The sequence below is a fragment of the Talpa europaea genome, assembly GCF_964194135.1.
Source record: "Talpa europaea genome assembly, chromosome: 9".
In the NCBI taxonomy this organism is placed as follows: Eukaryota; Metazoa; Chordata; class Mammalia; order Eulipotyphla; family Talpidae; genus Talpa; species Talpa europaea.
The window spans coordinates 77,752,392-77,772,566 of record NC_140076.1 but is presented as its reverse complement, the minus strand read 5'-3'; the positions used below and the strand labels follow the sequence as shown (position 1 = coordinate 77,772,566).

At 46.6% G+C, this 20,175-nt stretch overlaps 1 protein-coding gene across 3 annotated transcripts; it reads right to left on the bottom strand.

Moving 5' to 3' along the window:
- Window positions 1-6,249: 6,249 nt before the first annotated feature.
- Window positions 6,250-17,721, bottom strand: PMVK (phosphomevalonate kinase; the record flags this gene model as incomplete). 3 transcript variants are annotated; one of them, XM_084244335.1, is made up of 5 exons in its annotated part: window positions 6,250-6,386; window positions 7,436-7,565; window positions 10,543-10,743; window positions 15,742-15,820; window positions 17,627-17,721. In XM_084244335.1, the coding sequence occupies 5 exons, from the start codon at window positions 17,719-17,721 to the stop codon at window positions 6,250-6,252; spliced, it is 642 nt and encodes a 213-aa protein (XP_084100461.1). The 3 variants fall into 3 exon arrangements, with proteins under 3 accessions (XP_084100461.1, XP_084100462.1, XP_084100463.1); XM_084244336.1 differs by having other exon boundaries at window positions 10,543-10,695; window positions 15,757-15,820; XM_084244337.1 differs by lacking the exon at window positions 17,627-17,721 and having other exon boundaries at window positions 10,543-10,576; window positions 15,757-15,809.
- Window positions 17,722-20,175: the final 2,454 nt, after the last annotated feature.

Below are 20,175 nucleotides of genomic sequence, written 5' to 3'. Positions count from 1 at the left end.
CCCTGTGCACAAATGAGAGTAATGCAACAGGAGCCAGCTTGCTGCTCTTCCAACACACTCACCGTATGATGAATAGTGACTGCTTTAACGCAGTAAGCCTGGGAAATTGTATTATTTCCTAAAAGTTATAAAACTTTTCCATTTCCGCAAATATTGTTGAGACCCACTGTGTGTAAGGGCTCGAAGATTCAAAAAATCTCTTCCTAAATTGCTCCCAGAGTAGTAGAGGAATGAAAAAGTACACACTATGGGGGCATCCCAAGAATGGCAAGGTAAAAGCCCAAACTGTGGAGGCCAAGACCAGGACACTAGGAAAGCTACTTTAGGCAGAGTAAGTGGCACATGGAAAGGCACAGAGCCATGGATGATAACTTTTTTAAATTCCTCTCTAAGATTGACTTTGAGGGATCTTTAGAGTTGGTATAGAATAGACACCATGTACTCTAGCCAAAGAGTATGTCCCTCACCTTGCTCCCTTCACAGGAATTTAGCACCAAATTTTCTTTGACTGCTTCCAAAACTCAAATCCACTTTCAGGGGGTGAGACTAGCTCCTCACAGCAAAGAGGAACTCCCAGGACATTGGATAAAGCCACGTCGCTGAAGTGTCTGAGCCCAAACTCTGAAGGTGACTACTGCAGGCTGCAGCAGGCACTCAAATGGAAACAGGACCATTTAAATTGCCATCTCATTACACAGGAAGGCTTTACAGGGAACAATGGATGCCAACCTTTTTCTAAGAGCAACAACCATGTTCTGCCTTGGAGAATGCCAGAATTTGAATTTCAAAAATGAAGGGGAAAAAATCCAAAGCATCCAGACAGGAAAAAAGAGGTTACCTTCAAAGGAACAAAAGTCAGGGTGACCTCAGACTCTGCAACACTGAACACTTGCAGGCAGTGGGGCCAGGATATGAATCCTATGCCAGTTAAGTCATTATCTGCATACAGAGGCAACAAAATGTCATTCTCTCATTCACAGGGATTTAGAAAATCTATCACTCACACTCTCTTTTGGAAAAAAACATTTGAGGACACACCAACTGTCTGGACAGGAATCAAAATACAAAAATGGAGAAACTGACATATTATAAAAAGATTGGAAGTGAAGAGTAAACCAGTCAAACTTAAAAATAAATTATTATACATTTGTTTTTAAACTGGGTTTTAACCATTTATATGAAATTCTAGAATAGGCAAAGATGATCTACGGTGAAAAAAAATCAAACTGGAAAGAGTTAAACAGAAACTTGCTAGAGTGATGGATATGTCCCCTATGGTGTAAGGATTTGTGTTGCACGTGTAAAACACTTAAGGCCAGTACACTGCACTGCACATAATTATATCTCAATTTAAAAAATGAAGATCTTAATATTGAGTCTTTTACCTATAAATGTGATGTCATCTATTTATATATTTAGGTCTTTAATTTTCTTTAATTTCAAGATTTTTGTAGTTCAGGTCTTGGATGTCTTTTATCAATTATCCTTTTTCCTATTTATATGCTATTATAATTGGTATTATTTAATCTTTGACAGTTTACTGCTAATAAATAGAAATATAATTGATTTTTACATGTCGGTCTTTATATCCAGTTTTATCAGATCTACTAGTTTTGGAGATGCTACTAAATTTCCTACATAGATAACCATGTCATCTATCAATAAAACAGTTTTACTTCTTCCTTCCCAATCCAGATGCCTTTTATTCTTTTTCTTGTCTTATTCCACTGGCTGGAACCTCAAGTATGATTTGAGTCAGTGATGAGTTGACATTCTTGTCTTATTCCCAATCTTAAGGAGAAAGCATTTAGTTTTTCACCACTAAGTCTGCTGCTAGCTGTAGGGGTTTTGCAGATGTTCTTTATCAGGGAAAGGATGTTTCATTCTCCTAGTTTGCTGAGAGATCTTATCAAAAAAAATGACTGTGGGATTTGTGTCAAATTAATGACTAAGGAATTTTTTTTAATGGCAGTAAGATACCACTACCTACATACCTACTAAAATGGCTAAAATTGAAGAGACTGAACATACCAAGTCTTGCTGAGGATGTGGGGCAACTGGGATGCTCACCTACTACTGATGGGTATATCAGCAGTATACAGTCACTTGGGAAAACACTTTGGCAGTTTCTTTGAAAGTTTAAAAGGTATTTACCGACGAGAAATGAAAGCATGTGTCCACACAAAGATTTGCACATCAGTTGAATGTTGCTTTATTTGTCATATCCAAACAGTAGAAACAGCCCAAATGTTCAACAGCAGGTAAATAATGAACAGTGGTGGGATAGTCATACCGTATGCCAGCAGTAAGAATGAATAGTAATGTGGCTAGATCTCAAAATAATGATGGTGAGTGAAGAAATCAGACAACAAGGAATACATGCTGTTTGATTTATTTATATAAAATTATTGAAAATGCAAACTAACTATAAAGACAGGAAGCAGAGCAGAGATAGTCTGGGGACGGGTTGGGGGTTCAGGGAAAGTTGAGAGTTGGGAACGTGAATGTGAGAAATGTTCTGAGGGTGATGGACATATGCGTTGTGATTGTGGTGATGAATACAAATGTCAAAACTAATCAAATTGTGCCTTTTAAATATGTGCAATGAGTACATGCGTAGTATATCTCAATAAAGCTGGTTAGACATAGAATAATCACACCTTGAAGAGAACGCTAGTGTTATAAATCATTATTAAAAGAATATTATCAAAAGAACATATACATGATATAAATAAGTGGTGTATTTCTATACATGACATAAATAATAGCAATAATCTATGGTTACAACCACAGACAAAGTTAGCAATGACTAGTAGGGAGGGGAGAAGGTCCTGAAATACAATCAGCTAAAGCTCTCGTTATATCAAAGTATCAGAAGCTAGGGTTATTCTTGATTTTGATATGCAGAGAAATATCAGGGATTTGTTTTAAGTATGGAGGAACTTCAAATCCAGCAAAAGTGACTCTGACTAGGCCCCAAGGCCTTCCATTTTAAGAAGTGTCAGTGCCAACCTGTCACCAGGGGAGGATTTCTGGCTGTCGCATCCTGTGACTTTTACAGATACCCAGACCAGGAAATAGGTTAGCACCCCTCCAAGGATATATAGACCCACCAGCCCCACCTCCCCTTCTCTGCTTCACCTTCAAATCCTTGATGTTTAAACTTAACAACAACTAATGGTCATTCAGCAATCCCACTGCTAGTTCGGTATCTAAAGAAAATGAAATCACTTTGTCAAAGACATATCTGCATGTTCATTCCAACATTACTCACAATAACCAAGACATAGAAACACAAAAGTGTCCATCAAGAGATGAACAGATTTAAAAAGAGTGTTAAACACACATACACACAGAATACTCTTCATCAAAAAAAAAAAAAAAAAGGCAATCCTTTGCAAATGGATGGATCTTGAGGATATTATGCTAAGTCAGAAAAAAACACCACATGATCTCACTTATTTGTGGGATCTAATAAGGCTGAGTAAGTTGTGGAGTCTGGTATGGCGGCTATAATCAATACTGAAATTTCATACTCAAAAGTTGCTGAGAGAGTAAATCTTTTTTTTTAAAGATTTATTTATTTAGGCATACAAGAGCTGGGTACAGGCCAGAGATGCAGGGAGTGAGAGGATTCACCAGAGACAGAGTGGGGAACGGAACAGGCAGATATACTGAAATACACTGCTGAGCAGCAGGTGAGTTAGAAGAGGTCTGCTGTGCCATGTGGGTTGCTCCCTGGCTGGCTGGGGATCGAACTCATGCTACAGAAGCTGCGAATAGCTTCATAGTGTGGTGCTTAACCCCTTGCGCCACCAGGGAGGCGTTCTCACCATGTACACAAAACACGGGAAAGGCATGAGCTGACAGAGGTGCTAATCTCATTTGATGGTAATCATCTTGCAGTATATGCATGTATGGAGTCATCACTGCGTATAGAGGTATACACCTTAAACTTACACAATGTTCTATGTCCATTACCTCAATAAAGCCAGGGGGAAGCAGCGGTGACCTCTCAGCCTGTTGCCCCACTATCTAGGTTCACACCTATCCAGAGCTTTGACTCTGCCTGTGAAAGCATGAAGTAGCTGTTTTCAAAACTTTACCAGCACATTCCCTCCAACGGAAGGGCACACTCATTTGGGGAGATGATAGAACCTTCCCGCCACAGGTTTTGGAGGCACACACAGGACCCAGTGCCAGCCCTGCACTCACTATTGTACCCTTGGGAGGCACCACAGAAGTCCTCTAGTTACCCCTCAGTTAAATGGGAGGAAAAATGCCTACGCCTGTGTGAAATTTTGGCATGGTGCCTAGCCAATGGCAGTCCTGAAAAAGCACTGTAGTTAAAACTATCATTGAGGTGATGGCCATTAAACCAGTACCTGAAAGCTTGAAGTTTGGTCAATACTTTTTTTCTTTTTTTTTTTTTTATTCATTCTAAAAAACTCTTTCTAAGTGTACATTTAAATTACCTAACATGAGAGATGGTGCTTGGTGGCCACTCAGTATCATCATTGCTCATCCCCGGTCGTCACCACCCTTGCTAGTGCCAGGCACTGGGACACAAAGATGAGCAGGGTGCAAGGAGCTCCTAATTTAGGGAGAGACTGAGATGTACCCCAAAGCGCCAAGGAACCGGAAGTCAGTGCCAAAGAAGACATCTGTGGGGCCTCGAGAGAAGGAGGCTGGGAGTCCATGCCGCCCCAGGGTTGACCAAGCACTGTCCCTTCATCCCAAGGCATGGCCCCCTGTCTAGATTGGCCCCCAGAGCTACCATAAAATTACTACCTACTTGATGGCAATATGACTCCCACACTCCTGTCTCGCCGGAATTAAATCACACCCATTTTCAGAGCACCCACCGTGGGCCAATACAGTTCCAGGAGCCAGGGTTACAATTACAAGACAGATATGGCCCCTGCGCTCGAGGAATTCACCTTCCAGTGAGAATCCCAGAAGGAAGATACAGGGAGAGAAACAGTGTGACTAGTCCCAGCAGTCGGGGGAATGGAGGAGTCCGTGCCCACTGTCAGGCTGGCAGAACCAGGGAACTAATACAGGAAAAAGGTGATCCAGGGAAGCCTTCCTCCCTGGGCAGAAATTTGGGCAGGAATGTGCAAAGTTCAGTTTGGGTCACATTGAAGCTGATGTAATTCCCTTATCTTTATGAAACTTGATATAAGTCCCTCATTGGTGAGGACCCCAGGATTTGTGAGAGGGGAATGAGGTCAAGGCTCCAGAGTTGGGGTGGTTGGCTCAGGCCTGAGGATGACAAAGAGCCATGGACTTTGTACCACATCCCAAAGGACTGTGGCAGAAGCGGGGCGGTATGTGCTCCAGGCTGAGTCCTGACTCTCACTGACCCTGAAACCCTGGGCAAGTTGTCTCACTTCTCTGAGTTCTGGGTATCAGCTAAATGCAGATGGAAATACGCTCCTTGCCCGTTTCACCTGACAGTTGTGAAGCATCTAGAAGAAATCTAGAAATTGTATAATCTACATCACCTTGTATAAAGTGATGTAAATATAAGAAGTCACATCTAGGGAAAGGCTGAGGCTCTTCATGATGTGACCTGCCCAGGGTCACACAATGGTTGCCAGGGCCATCGATCTCTAGTGTCTCTGCCCTGCTCTAATACCTCAGTCTCTCTGGGTACTTACTGGTGGCAACTTGTGTGGAACACTGAGACTCTTTTGAGAGGCAATCCAGATGAGACCTTCAGACCCCCATCCTGCCTCCAACATAAGCAGGCCAGTAACCTACATGACCTAGGCTGAGGTCAGTGTCAGCAGCATGCATTCCAGGCCCTTGCGAGCCCCACAAAGGCTGGGCTGGCAGCCTTTGTCCAGGAAATGACAATGTCCAGCTCAGAGAGTGTGCTCCAAGGTTTATTGTATCTACTGAGCAGCCCAGGCTCCCACTCAGAGCAAAGGGCTGAGAGCATCTAGAAGGGAAGCAAGGCTACCAAAGGCTGACAGGCCTGCACTGTCGAGACAGCAGTGCTTCCACTTTAAGCACAGCCAGTTCACCCCCCTTTCCCTTTATATCTCCTAAAGAGGGAGGGCTGTCATCTCCATAAACAGAGGCTCCTGGAGGTTTCCTGACTTGTCTATCATCTCCATCCCCCAGAGCTCTAGATCCTGGCACTTTGCCTGCTCCCCCACTTTACCCAGCCTCAGTGACCACATGTCTGGCAGTCAGCCCACCCTCACCCTGGCAGTCACTGGTGCCTCCTAGGACCTAGGATTATAGTTTGGAGCGCACAAATTCTACCAGGCTCTTCAACTGCTCCTCCAGGTATTGCGCATCCCCATGGTTCTCGATGGTCCAGTCAAAGTCCTCAAAGTTATCCAAGTCACATTCTGACTCAGCGTCGTCCACCCCTGTGAAGGAGGTGAGGCAAGGTTAGGCTCCAGCCCTCCAGACAAACATTGGATATCAAGCCTTCTGGCTCCAGAAGGAGCCACCCTCCCCTTACCTTCCCTCTGCCAGAATGGGGCCAAGCTTCACCCAGTCCAATGGGTACTGCCCAACCCTTAAAACACCAGCTATCTGGCTCAACTGCCCATCAAGTCCCCAGACTATCCAGCTGAGTTAACTCTTCACTCACGGCTGCCAATGGAGGGCAGACTGGGTGATCTAAATCTATATAGACAACCCAAAAGGGGGTTGTATTTTCATTTTCTGCAAAGCTGGTTGTGTCAATTATTTCTATCGCTAAATCTCTGGTCCAATCCTCTCCGGAGGCAGTGTGCGCCATTCTCACGTAACAAGGAGAATGTGATAACACATGGACCTGGTGAGTGTGCTGTGATGACATAGTGAGAAAGTGGGCAGGGCACTCAGGCCAGGACTGGCCTGGATGGACACCTGGGAAATGAGCAGCCATTAGGAGGGGGCAGGCACATGGGCCTAAACTCCCCAAGTCACAGGGACCTGGGGCAGGAAAGAGGCCTGAGCTAGGCTTCTGAGTGGCCACAGAGCAGGTCTGGGCAGGCACGACTAAAGTTGCCATGCAGAGCTTCCCCTTTTGCCACCCCCAACACACTACTAATCAAAATGAAATGAGGGCTGTCAGGCCCGCCCTCCCACCTGCTACCTGCTGTTAGCACACCGGCCCTTAGGCAGAAGAGCAAAGCTGAAGGAGCAGTGGGGTGGGTCCCAGGCCCTCCAGAAGTCCATTGACCTAGTGAAAACAGGTCAGGCCAAAGTCTCAGGGGACCTTTACCCCAAGGGACACCTTCCCCTTTCTAAGCTGGAGGCTCTCCTGAGCCCAGGCCTTGGGTTCCCTTTTATAATCCCTGTCTCACTCCCCCACCGCCTGCCAGCAACCAAGTGGAAGACCTAGAGCGCAAGAGTGGGTGGCCTGGTTTGCAGAAGGTGTGGACGACCTATGTGCCAGTCTTAGGGGCAAAGGTTGTGAGCAACACACCTGGCGTGAACATCCAGCCCCGCTGCTGTCGGCTCTGCTCTGAGGCCACCACTCGGACCAGCTGTGTCACAGCGCCATAGGCCTCTCGAAACCACTCAATGTCAGACACCCTCCGTGCGTCACTCACCAGCTGTGGGGAAGGAACACAGACATGTGACCAACAGGTCAGGGTGCAAGGCATAGAGCAGGGGGTAAGGGGGAGAGAAAAGAAGAGCCAGCAACCGTCTGAATAAGCAGGGGCACAGGTCCGGGAGAATCCAGACAAGTGTAGCCCCACCCCCACTGTCACCCAACCAGCCAAAGAGACACCCCTCTTCTCTGAGCAGACCCCCCAGAGTGGCCACAGCCCACTCTGTCCACATTTCTCTGCCAGGGACAGACTGGTGACCTGCAATGATGGGGCTCATCACTGCAATGAAGGAGAGCCCTCGGGCCCTAAAGTGGATTCACACACTGATCTTACAGGTGAGCAAACTGAGGCCAGGAACAAAGGTACTCTAACAGGTTTCCTGGTTTGAAACACTAATTTGATTTTTGGCAGTCCCTGTCCCTAAACCACTCAAAGTCTCCCTTCCCATCATTCTAATAAAACCCAAAGCTCTCACGCCAACTTACAAGGCAGCACAAGATCTACCACCTATTTCCCATCGTCTTCCCTTCATTCATTTCACGGCAGACACTATCTGTGGCCGTTTCTCAAACAGGCCGACCACCTCTCCTTCTCAGGGTCTTTGCTCATGTTACTGCCTCTGCCTGGACAAACAGGCAAAATCAAAATCCTTAACATGAACTTTTGGGCCTTGAATGAGCCCCCTCACTCCACGGAGGTCTCTGCTCAAGTGGCACCCTGGAGAGGCCTTCCCCACCAGCCTGCCTCCCGTCCTACCTCGTGATCCTGATGGGCTGTTTTCCTCCAAGCACTAAGTGCACTTAAAATCATCACTCCTTATTAATTTAGTCATATGTTTATTGTTTGTCTGGCCTTCCCAGAGAGAGTTCTATGAGGGAAAGGAGTCTGACTCAATCACCGCTGTCTCCGGGCCTGTGCCCTGTCTGACACACGAGCACACCTGACGAATGAGGCAGTGAATAAACAGGCCCGCTCTTCTCGTCCATGGTGCTGACGTGTTCATTCACCCAGTTACTAAAAAAAATAAACAGCATGCACCTACTGTGTGCTGGGCACTGGGGACAGAGTGGTGAGCAGAACAGTAGGTGCTCGCCCTGGTGGCGCTTACAGTCTGGTGGGCGAGACAGCAGCTTCACTGAGAACCGTGCAACCACAGTCCTCATCAACTCGCATCTCCACCTTGACATGACTGAATCAGGGCCTCTGATTTTCTCTTCAGCCTATTCCTCCCACCCCATTCCTGGTCTCAGAAAATAACAAGTATAACCTGGGCTTCCTTGCCCCTCCCTGGCCTGGTTCCACTGGTCTGGGAGTCCACTTTATTTCTGTTCCTTTCTCCTCAATAAACTTGTTCTTTCTCTAAAGAAAAAAAAAAAAAGGAAGAAGAAGAAAGAATAAGAAAATAACAAGTATATTTGTCCAACTGCTTGGTACCATTTCCTGTCCTCACACCCCTAGCCAGTGCACCAGCAAATCCTCTTGATTCTATCTTCAAAATCAGCACAGAATCAACCCCTTTCCTCCACTCTCCGACTACTCAGAGCCGAGTTGCAGCCACTTCACCTGTCAGGGAAGCGTCCTCTACTGGCCTGTCTGCTCCACAGCCATCTTCCTCCTAGCAGCAAAGTGAGCCCTTTCGACATAGATCAGCTCATGTCTCTCCTCTGCCCAAACCCTTCAAGGGTCCTCATCTAACTCAGCAGAACCCAGACTCTTCCAAGGAAACTGTAGGATCTGATCACACTCCTACCCAAACCCTCACCCATACAACCCCTGGATCTGCCACAGATATGCCAGGCACATTCCACGCAGGGCCTTTCCAGAAAAGGGCCTGCTCCCTTTCTGGAAAGCTACTTCCCTACACATCCATTCGGTTCTCTCCCTTACTTCCTCCTTATACTCAGTTGTCATCCTATCTGGGAGCCTTTCCCTACATCCTTAATAAAGCAGCAACCCAAGCCCAGCCTTCCTAATACCCTTGGCCAGCTTCACTTTGCTCCTTCATATTTACCTCCACCTGACAGTCTATATTTATTGAACATCCAGCTCCCTCCATGGCCAGCTATAATATAAGCTCCCAGCGGGTAGGAACTTCTTCACATTTTTGCAATGGCCTATCCCCAGTAGCTGGAAGCAGGCCTGGGTCAAGCAGCTAACACAGGCTGACAGAGTGAATGAGGAAGGAAGAGGGAAGGTACCATGGGAGCACCTGCCAGGGAGCACCAGCTAAGACATGGGCACCAAGGAAGGATTCCCTGCAGAGGTGCCTATAAGCTGAGCTGGGGCCAAACAGGTGGAGAAAGAAAGGGAAGTTCAGGCAGGCAGAACATCTAGGGAGAGGCCCTGATTCCAAAAAGAGTTCATATGGGTAGCAGAACGTACATCATTCAAGGCCCAAAAGTTCATGTTAAGGATTTTGATTTTGCTCATGAAAACAATGGGACAAGGTTTTTTAAAGAGAGGAGTGACATGACTCAGTGTCTGTTTTTATTTTATTTTTTTTAATATTTTTATTTTTAATTTTTAAAGATTTATTTTTATTTATTTATACACACACTGGGTACAGTCAGAAGCACGGGAGGGTGAGAGAATTCACCAGCGCCAGAGCAGGGAGCAGAGCAGGCAGAAGGACCGAAGTACACTGCTGAAGGGAGCAGCGGGCGGCAGGAGAGGTCTGCGCGCCATGTGGGACCCTCCTCCGGTGGCCGGGGAGCAGCCGGGGATCGAACCGGCGCTGCAGAGGCTGCGGGCAGCCTCACAACCCAGCGCTCAACCGCTGCACCACTGGGGAGGCCCAGTGTCTGTTTTTAAAACATCATTTTGTCTGCAAGAATCAAAGGTGGATGAGACAGTGGGGGCTTGCTCCAGGTGGCAGCAGTGGAGAGAGAAACCAATGCATCTGAGATCTACAGCATGTGGGGAAAAGCAGAGGGCTAGAGAAATGGGTTTCCTTAATGCTGCCACAGAGCCGGCTTACCCAGATGGGCTGGGAAACACCTTTCACGATCCTCCTGCAGAAGAAGCCTGGGTCAGCCTGGCGCTTCTCTTCCCCCCAGCGGATCATGTCCTTTCGATAGGTCTCCTTGTAGTCACTGGCATCTAGGAGTCTCTGGAAGTTCAAGCCGTGCTCCTGTCCAGAGCACATCATTAAGTCTATGTCACCGGCCTCTCGACTTTGCTAGACTCCTGAGACAGGTTCATTCCTCCCCCAGGGCCCATGAAAAGACTAATGAGGTTTCTCCAGGACAGAGGCCAACAGACGCCTGCAGAGGAAAGAGACCTGGAAACCAAGAAATCCCCAAATGGCAGATGGAACAAAGGTCTCAAGATAATCCAGAAATTGTTTCAGTTTGTCTTTAAAATATGTGATGTGGTTTTCTCTTTTGCAACAGTTTTACCTTCCCAATTATTTCTGGCTTAAACTAATCCTGAAATTAGTTTGCATCCCCTGAGCACAGGCTTAGCCTTTAACTACAGTGGGAAATCTGAAAACACCACATTCCATGTCCTCCCACGAACCCTTTTGACATTGTTGGCCCCCCTATAAACCCAAGAGACTTGGCTTCCCTGTCTCTCTCTTCTTCCCACCTTGCCCCCTTTTTCGTACCCCAATTCCTAGCACCTTTGCTGCAGCATCACTCCACTTGGCTCCAGGCACTACTGGGGCCCTCCACACCCAGAAGCAGAAGGGCACTCTAATCACATGGGAAGTTGTTTCCAGACCTGACCTCTCCTTCTCCAAGGACTAATAAGGAGGAGGGGTCCATCCAGGACCCCAGGAGAGAGAAACATTCAGTTCACGTTCCACCTCCCTGTGAGCTCACTACAGGAAGACCTTCCCTCCTCAGACTGTTTCTCCATCTGCAAACTGCAAAATCACCTCCCTTCATCCCTCCTCCAAGGTGAGGCCAGAAGCCACCTCCTGCTTATACACTGGTTTCCCACGCACCTCTTGCCACAGGGGAGGAGGAGCCACCAGGACCATCATGGTTTGCTTGTCAGTCGTATTTCCCATTGTGATTTAAGAAATCAGTACATTGATTAATTCTGGATTTGTTTTGGAATAGAAGTGGGGGTGGACTTGTAAAGGATAGGGCAGGCTGGTCTTTCTGTCCCCTACTGAGGTTTTAAAAAGGAAAACTTCTCTCCACCTCCACTCCAGCCTGGATAATAGGTCTGCAGCAAGTCTGCTTTGGGAACTCTGGAACACCAGTGGCTTTCTAGCTGCTCCTCAGAGTCCCAGTGTTCTTCACAGGTGCCCGGGCCCCACTGGGGAAAGCTGAGTGTCTCCCACAAATCATAATCACTCCCAGTCTGTCTACTGGATATAAAGAATTTCTGCATCTGATCTCACTTGGGAAAGTTCCCACTAAAAAAATGTGAAAACCACGGATCCAGTTATCCCCAGGATCCCCAACACTGCTGTCTACGAATGGTGGTGGGAGAAGACCCAAAGGTACAGAAGGAACAGAGGAATGTTCCCACGAACACAGGGCTGTCACATGGAAGTGGGGCATGAACTCTTAAGTGGCTCCAGAGAGCTAGACTCAGGCCAACTGACCAAAAGGCCATGACCAGATGCCCAGAGGGGTGCATCTGGTGGTCAAGGACAGAAACACAGGGGACAAGATATTTCATTGTGTGGGAAGCTGATGTCACTGCCCAGGTTCCCTCGTGGACATCTAAATATCCAAGAGTCCCTGTTTATTTTTTTTTTAAAGATTTATTTATCTGTGCATACAAGAACTGGGGTACAGGCGAGACGTATGGTGGGGAGAGGATTCACCAGAGACAGAGTGGAGAACAGAACAGGTGGATCAACTAAAATACACTGCTGAGGGGAGCAGTGGGAAACAGGAGAGGTCTGCTGCACCAGGTAGGTTAGCTCCCTGGCTGGGGATCGAACTTGTGCTGCAGTGGCTGTGGATCACTTCATAGTGCTGTGTCTTAACCCCTTGGGCCACCAGGGAGGCCCCCCTGTTTATTTTTTAAATCCAAGTTTAGCAACTCTATTTTTTCAATCTACGTGGTTCAAAATTTAAAAGATACACATTCATTTACAGCAAAAACTCCCCCCGCTGCTGTCCACCAGCCAGGTCTCTCCCTGGAGGCACCCGCGGTAGCCTCCCATGTACAGCTAACCCTTGAACAACACGGGTTTGAACCCTGTGGGTCTGCTTTGATATGGATGTTCTTCAGTAAATATACTGTGAAATGTTTTGGAGAATTTTGACAATTTGAAAAAAACTACATGGCCTAGAAATATCAAAAAATTTAAGAAAAAGTCATTTATCACAAAAACATAATATATATACAGATATATATGTAGATAATAGTCTATTCTAGCACGAACTATGATAAAAGAGCATAAGACTAATGATTGAAATACTGTATATCATAAAAATTTTCATGTACAGGGCCTCCCCTGGTGGCGCAGGCGGTTGAGCGCAGCGTTGTGAGGCTGTCCATAGCCTCTGCAGCACCAGTTCGATCCCAGCCGGCCAGCAAGGGTCCCACATGGCGCAGCAGACCTCCCCTGTCTCGCCCACTGCTACCCTCAGCAGTGTATTTCGTCAGTCTGCCTGTTCTGTTCCCCACTCTGTCTCTGGTGAATCCTCTCACCCTCCTGCACATCTGGCCTGTGGCCCTGCTGTTGTATAAATAAATAAATAAATAAATAAACGACCAAATAAATAAATAAATAAATATTTTCATGTACAGGCCAAGCCATGACGCAACCCTATTGCTGCGTCTTCATTATCAACACATGCGTCATTATACATGTAAATAAACACGAATTTCTTTTTCATGGCTACCTTTTCATTTTTGATGTCTACGGCTAGTAATACCTATAACAGCCACACTGTTTTGTCTCATATAAGAAGATATTGATGTAGGTACTGACAGACAACTGATCTTGTTAACCATGTAAACTTTCAGTATCAATAAATATAATATAGTACTATAATGAATGGTCTTTTCCTTGAGGTTTTCTTTTTTTTTTAAGATTTTTATTTATGCATACAAGAGCTGGGGAGTAGGTCAGAGGTATAGGGGTTAAGAGGTTCACCAAAGACAGAGTGGGGAGCAGAACAGATGGACTGACTGAAATACACTGCTGAGGGGGGTAGCGGGCAAGACAGGAGAGGTCTGCTGCACCATGTGGGTCAGTTCCCTGGCCAGGGATCAAATTCATGATGAGGAGGCTGGAGATGGCTTGATAGCGCTGAGACTTTAACCACTGTGCCTCCAAGGAGGCCACTTCTTAAAGTTTTCTTAATAATATATTCTTCTCTCCCTTACTTTATTACAAGAATAGTGTATAATACATATATCATTAATGTTTATGTTACCAATAAGTCTTCTGGTCAAGAGCAGACTATTACTAATCAACTTTTGGAGAAATTAAAACTTATATGCTGGGCCTCCCTGGTGGCACAGCACTATAAAGCTATCTGCAGCCTCTGCAGCAGGAGTTCGATCCTCAGCTTCCCTAGCCAGCCAGGGAGCAACCCACATGGTGGGGCAGACCTCTCCTGTCTCACCTGCTACTCCCCTCAGCAGTGTATTTGTAGGAAAATAAAGTGTTAATGTCGTTTTGCCGGGGACATTGGAAGATGTGCGACCACCTTTTGGCCTCCTGATCCGGGAGCCTGGCCAGCGCCCGGACCAGGAGCCAAAAGATAGGGCTGGTTATGTAACTGTTCACGATGTCCGGGACCACCAAGAAATATGGCTGGTTATGTAAGTCCGGGGCGTCATGCGCAGAAACATGACCAGCCCACCATGAATCCCTAGCTTGGATACTGGCCATATCCGACCTTGGGAGATAAAAACACAGTGGTCGCCCAGCTGCTGCTGCTCGCAGCTGCTGGACGTGGATATGTCTCCCATGCTGTTCTCCGGAGTGCTGACTTTTTTTGCCTCCGTGATGCTGTTCTCCAGAATGCTGACTTTTTTGCCTCCGTGATGCTAATTTCTGAGGAAACTGTACAGTATGTATGCATGTTCATCAGTTTGGTCAGGTTTGGGGCACTGTTTATAATTTTGCATGTGCATCGCTTATGTTGCTCACAATAAATCCCTTTTACCTTTTTAATACGGTGTGGTCATTGAATCCCATGGAATCGAGCCTCCCTCAAACACCTGTGCACAGGGCTAGCAATTACTTTTTATTGCTAGTTACAGTATTTCAGTCAGTCCTCCTGTTCTGCTCTCCATTGTCTCTGGTGAATCCTCTTTAAAAAAAAAAAAAAAATGCAGATTTTCAACTGCAGGGGGGGAGTCATTCCCCCAACCACCAAAGTCACTGCCCCGCCCCTGCATAGTTCAAGGGCCCACTGTATCCTCAGGTTTTATTTTTTTATTAAGATTTATTTATTTTTATACAAAAGCTGTGGTATAGGCCAGAGGCGCAGGAGTATGAGGGGATTCACCAGAGACAGAGCGGGAGCAGAACAAGGCAGACAACCAAAATACACTGCTGAGGGGAGCAGTGGGAGAGACAGGAGAGGTCTGCTATGCCATGTGGGAATATCTCTGGCTGGTCGGGAATCAAACCCACACTGCAGAGGCTGCAGATAGCTTCATATCTCTGCACTCAATCCGCTATGCCACCAGGAAGGCCCCTCCTCAGGTTTTAATGCACCCCAAGAAACAGTACTTAACACAATGCTGGAATAATGTTGAATGACTGGATATCTAAGCACCTGTTTACAATTTTTGTTCCCCATTTTTTGACACATGTAGAATTCTCTAACTATTCTACATCTTCTCTTTTCACTTAACACCATATCTTAACAATTAATTTCTGAGGGGGTAATCCTGAGGTTGTGGCAGGCCCTCTGGGCCGGTGGAGAGGGGAATGATATGTGTCACCCTTTCTGAGTAAGGGGGCATGTGTAGGCCCTTACACTAACCCGAGGCCATTGGAGCTGCCACTCACATCTACAGCCATTCCTGAACATAATTTCTTGAACACACCCTGGTAGGTGACCTGAAGTGAGTGAAGCCAGTGGGGAAATATCTTAAGCTAAAAATGCTCCCAAAATATCCACTCACAGAAAACGGAAACTGCTGACCACCACCCAGCCAGCAGGGGCCCTGCTGGTGAATCGCATGATACCCACAGCAACCAAAGCCCAGGAGCTGGCTCCTTCTACCCACCAGATGCCACAGAGTTGTCACCTACCTGAGCAAACTGCTCCTTGAGTGGACCAGAGAGACGCAGGATAGCACAGACATCACTTCCGAGTCTGTGGAACAGGGAGAACCAAATCCAGTTAACCTAGCACTTCTGGACCCCAGAAAAGGAGTCCAGAGGGTTGAAGCCCCATTTATGCTACTCTTATCTATGTAACTCTGTCGCCTCACAACTTCCCTGACTCTATTTCTTCATCTGTAAAGTGGGGATAACTGTTTCCGCTTGTCTCCCACAGGATTATTTTGAAACTTGAATGTGAAAGAGTCTGAAACTAACAGATAAAACAAGTAAAATTTTAATTATAGTGTGAACATCCCTGTCTGGCAATATCCTGGCTGAATTACTGCTGGATCCCTGAACAAATTCTCTCACTGCCGGAGTATCTCAGTTCCTGACATGGTTGTCACAATAGAAGTCAATCATTCATTCAGCAGTTCAATTCGCTCAACCAACCGTTTCTTGGGTATTATATTTGGGTCCAGGTGATACAAATATGAATAAGATACAGGATTCCTGCCCTGGCCTTGAGCTGTTCAGATTCATTTCAACGCTGACATGGTAAGATAGCTGTCCTTATCTCCATGACTTAGATGAGGAAACAGGTTTTGTGAGGAGAACTGACTTACCTAAAGCAACACTGCAAGTAATGAAGTCAGCAGTGGGAACACAAAATAAATAACAGCCAGCATTTAGTTCCCATGCCTTTACTACGTGTCAAGAATTGTCCTCAGCCCTTCGCATACATGGTCTCATTTAATCCTTACAATCACTCTATTATTATCCCTATCTCACAGATGACAAAACTAAAACAGAGTGGATAAGAAATGTGTACAAGATCACACACAAGCAAGCAGTGAACCAGGATTTCCCCAGAAGTTTTAATACCAGAATCTGTGCTCCTGAACACCATTTGACTGTTCTCTGGGGATAAGAAGACATACAATTTAGGAAAAGATGGTAGATACTTGGTGATGGAAGATCCAGATGGCACCCTCTACCCGAGGCTCCCCCACAACCTCTTGGAACCCCTGTGGTACCTTAAAGCAACCTCCTGGTACTCCTACCACACTGGTCTTCAAGAGGAAAGATGCCCTACTCCCCCTTCTCACTAGCTCTTCTGCTCTCCTGGCCTATGCCCCAACAAAATATCAAGTGAAAAGTGTTATTTGGGAAGATAATGTGGTAATTCAGGAAGAATCCATTCCTTGGAGCCACACTAAAGCTGAATCTGAATCCTGGACCTGCCTGCCACTTACTTTGTGACCCCGGCAAGTTTGGATTTTGGTTTGGTTTTTTTAACTTGCCAGATGCTCAGTTTCTTCATCTGTGAAGCAGAGACTCTGAGTAATAATACCACACAGTACCAAAGAGGTCTGCAGGATGAAATGAAATAATACACATGTTCAGTGCTCTGCACTTAATAAAGGTTGTTTCAATAAACTCCTGCTCTTAGGTGGTGTGCTGGGCAACGATTAGTTAGGAGTCAACCACGACTGGGGTGTGATCGTCAGAAAATCTATTGTCTGTGTTTCCGACTCCTTGTCCTGAAGTTCAGGAACAGCTGTAGAGAAAAATGCCTCAGTGGCAACTGTTACTAATATTTCCTGGAGAGAGAGATCTACAGTTTAACGTATTTGGAGATGTGGCAGCTGAAGTCTCTGTGATGGGCGTGTGGAGATCGCCCGCTTTATGTGATGGTGACAATCCTTGACCGCGCCCCCCGCAGGGCCGGACCGCCCCGCAACCCCAGGACCCCCTTCTCCGCAGCTCAGCCCACCCTCAGACGCCTCCCGCGTCACGTGATGCGGGGCGCTCCTCCGCCCTCGCCCGCTTCCCCTCCTTCCCGCCCCTCGGACACCTGCTCAGTAGCTCGTCGGTCACAAAGTCCTTCCCGGATTTTCTCTTCCCGCTGAACAGCAGCACGAGCCGCGGGGAGCCTCCTAGCGGGGCCATGGGTCGTCCTGTCGGCGAGCCCTGAAGCCGACACTTATGCCCATCTCTGAAGTCAGGCCACCCCGCGCGGAGTGGGAGCGGCCATTAGCTGGCGAGGCCGCAGGAGGGGATCCGCCCCTCTCTTCGTGGCTGTAGAGGGCACTGTCGGCCTTCGCGTGTGCTTCCGGACATTTTAAGTAATGTCTAAAGAAATTAGAAGTGGGGGGAAAGAAAGTTACTTCCCAGGACAGCCTTTACCCCCTAAAGAAGCGCCCCTACCAGACTGATTTAGAACAGTCCGGCCCCGCCCATATGTGACGTCAGGGACACGCCTCCTCAGCCGGCAGCGCGGGGGCCGACTGGGCGCGACCGTGTCGGTCTTAAGGGGATGACGTCTTAAAATTCCCTGAGAAGAACGTCGCGTTGCCTTCCACACAAACCTGTAAATGTTATGAAAAAAGATAAGATTGATATTGTTGAAGAAGCTTTCAAAACTGCTTTATTATTTGTGCATTAAAAAATGCATGTGCTTGGCCTCCCCGGTGGCGCAGCGGTTGAGCGCTGGGTTGTGAAGCTGCCCGCGGCCTCTGCGGCGCCGGTTCGATCCCCGGCTGCTCCCCGGCAACCGGAGGAGGGTCCCGCATGGCGCGCAGACCTCTCCTGCCGCCCGCTGCTCCCCTCAGCAGTGTCCTTCGGTCCTTCTGCCTGCGTGAATTCTCTCACCCTCCCGCGCTTCTGACTGTACCCAGTGCATGTATAAACAAACAAACAAATAAATAAATAAATAAAACATGCCTCTATTAAAAAAAAAAATGCATGTGCTGAAGAAAATCCTTATTTGGCCTCCAGTGAAAATGGGTCATTTCTAGAGAGGAAAGGAGGCAATGACACCAGAGGGTTGTGTCCTGCGACATGTCGAGGCTGAGTCTAATACCTGCTGTTTTAATGTTAAGCTGGTTTTAAAAGTGGAGCGGCGGGCCTCCCTAGTGGTGCAATGAGTTAAGCACCCCACTGTGAAGCAATCCGCAGCCTCTAAAGCACGAGTTCGATCCCTGGCCGGCCAGGGAGCAACCCACATGGCGCAACCCACATGGCGCAACCCACATGGTGCCGCAGACCTCTCCTGTCTCGGTCGCTGCTCCCCTCAGCAGTGTACTTCGGTCAATCTACCTGTTCTGTTTCCCACTCTTGTCTCTGGTGAATCCTCTCACCCCCACCCACCTCTGGCCTGTACCCCATAAATAAATAAATTTTTTTTTAGATTTATTTATTTATACAAGCACTGGGTAAGAAGCGCGGGAGGGTGAGAGAATTCACCAGAGCCAGAAAGGGGAACAGAACAGGCAGACTTGACGAAATACACTGCTGAGGGGAGCAGCGGGCACAGCAGGAGTGGTCTGTCCTGCCATGTGGGACCCTCGCCGGCAGCCGGGGGGATCGAACCAGCGCTGCAGAGGCTGCGGGCAGCTTCGCAGCCCAGCGGTCAACCGCTGGCTGAGGCCCAATAAATAAATCTTTAACACACACACACACACACCCTAGTTTCCCACCAAGAGATCAAGGGACAGAAATATGGGGTGGTGATCTACCCCTTCCCTGAATTCCCAGTGTCATCTCTGCCCAGTCTCTGTGAGTAAATGAAGTTGTCTTTAGCAAGACTGGCTGTCCTGCATTTTTCTGAGCATGTCAAAACACAGCCTGTAAGCCATTACTATTCCCATTTTATGAGCTATAAAGTCAGGCAAAGAGAAAAGGTGCTATGTGGAGACTTGGGAAGACATGATTAATCCCCTTGATATTGAAAAGCTGGTACAAAACCAGCTAAGGAAAGTAGAATGATGAAAAAGAACAAACTTCAGGAAGGCCTTTTTTTTAAGCAACTCTGAAAGCTTTGTACTCATCAGTATGTTTAGAAGCAATTTTTTTTCTACATCTAACATTTTGTGCTGGCCACAATTTTCAAAACTATATTTTGTGTAAAGAATGTACAATATATTTAAGGAACTTTGTAATTAGCAATTCCAATTCCTAAAATTCTCCAGATTGTCCAGGTAACAGAATTCCAATTTTATGTTGGATAACTTTCTTATACGCAAATCATGAAATAAATTTAGGCTTTCATATAAATACACGTGTTTGAAAGTTCTAATATAACTTTACAGTGTACTTGTTTTAGTTATTATTTTATTTCAGTACATTTTTAAAAATAGCTACAGAGCAAAGATTTACACTATTAATCAAAAATAATATAGCTGGTAGATTTCTGCAAATTGGCAAAATAACTGGGTTTTACACTATTTTCATACCACCAAGGATGGACTATGGAATGAAAGGTCTAATCAAAATCTCAGAGTGGCATGTTTTATCATTAATATTTTCCGCTCCTTGACAGAAATGTTTGATTGTGCCTTTATGGTTTGCTTTGGGGGTGGGGGGTGTTTCCTATGAGAATGCATTTATTTATTTATATTTTTA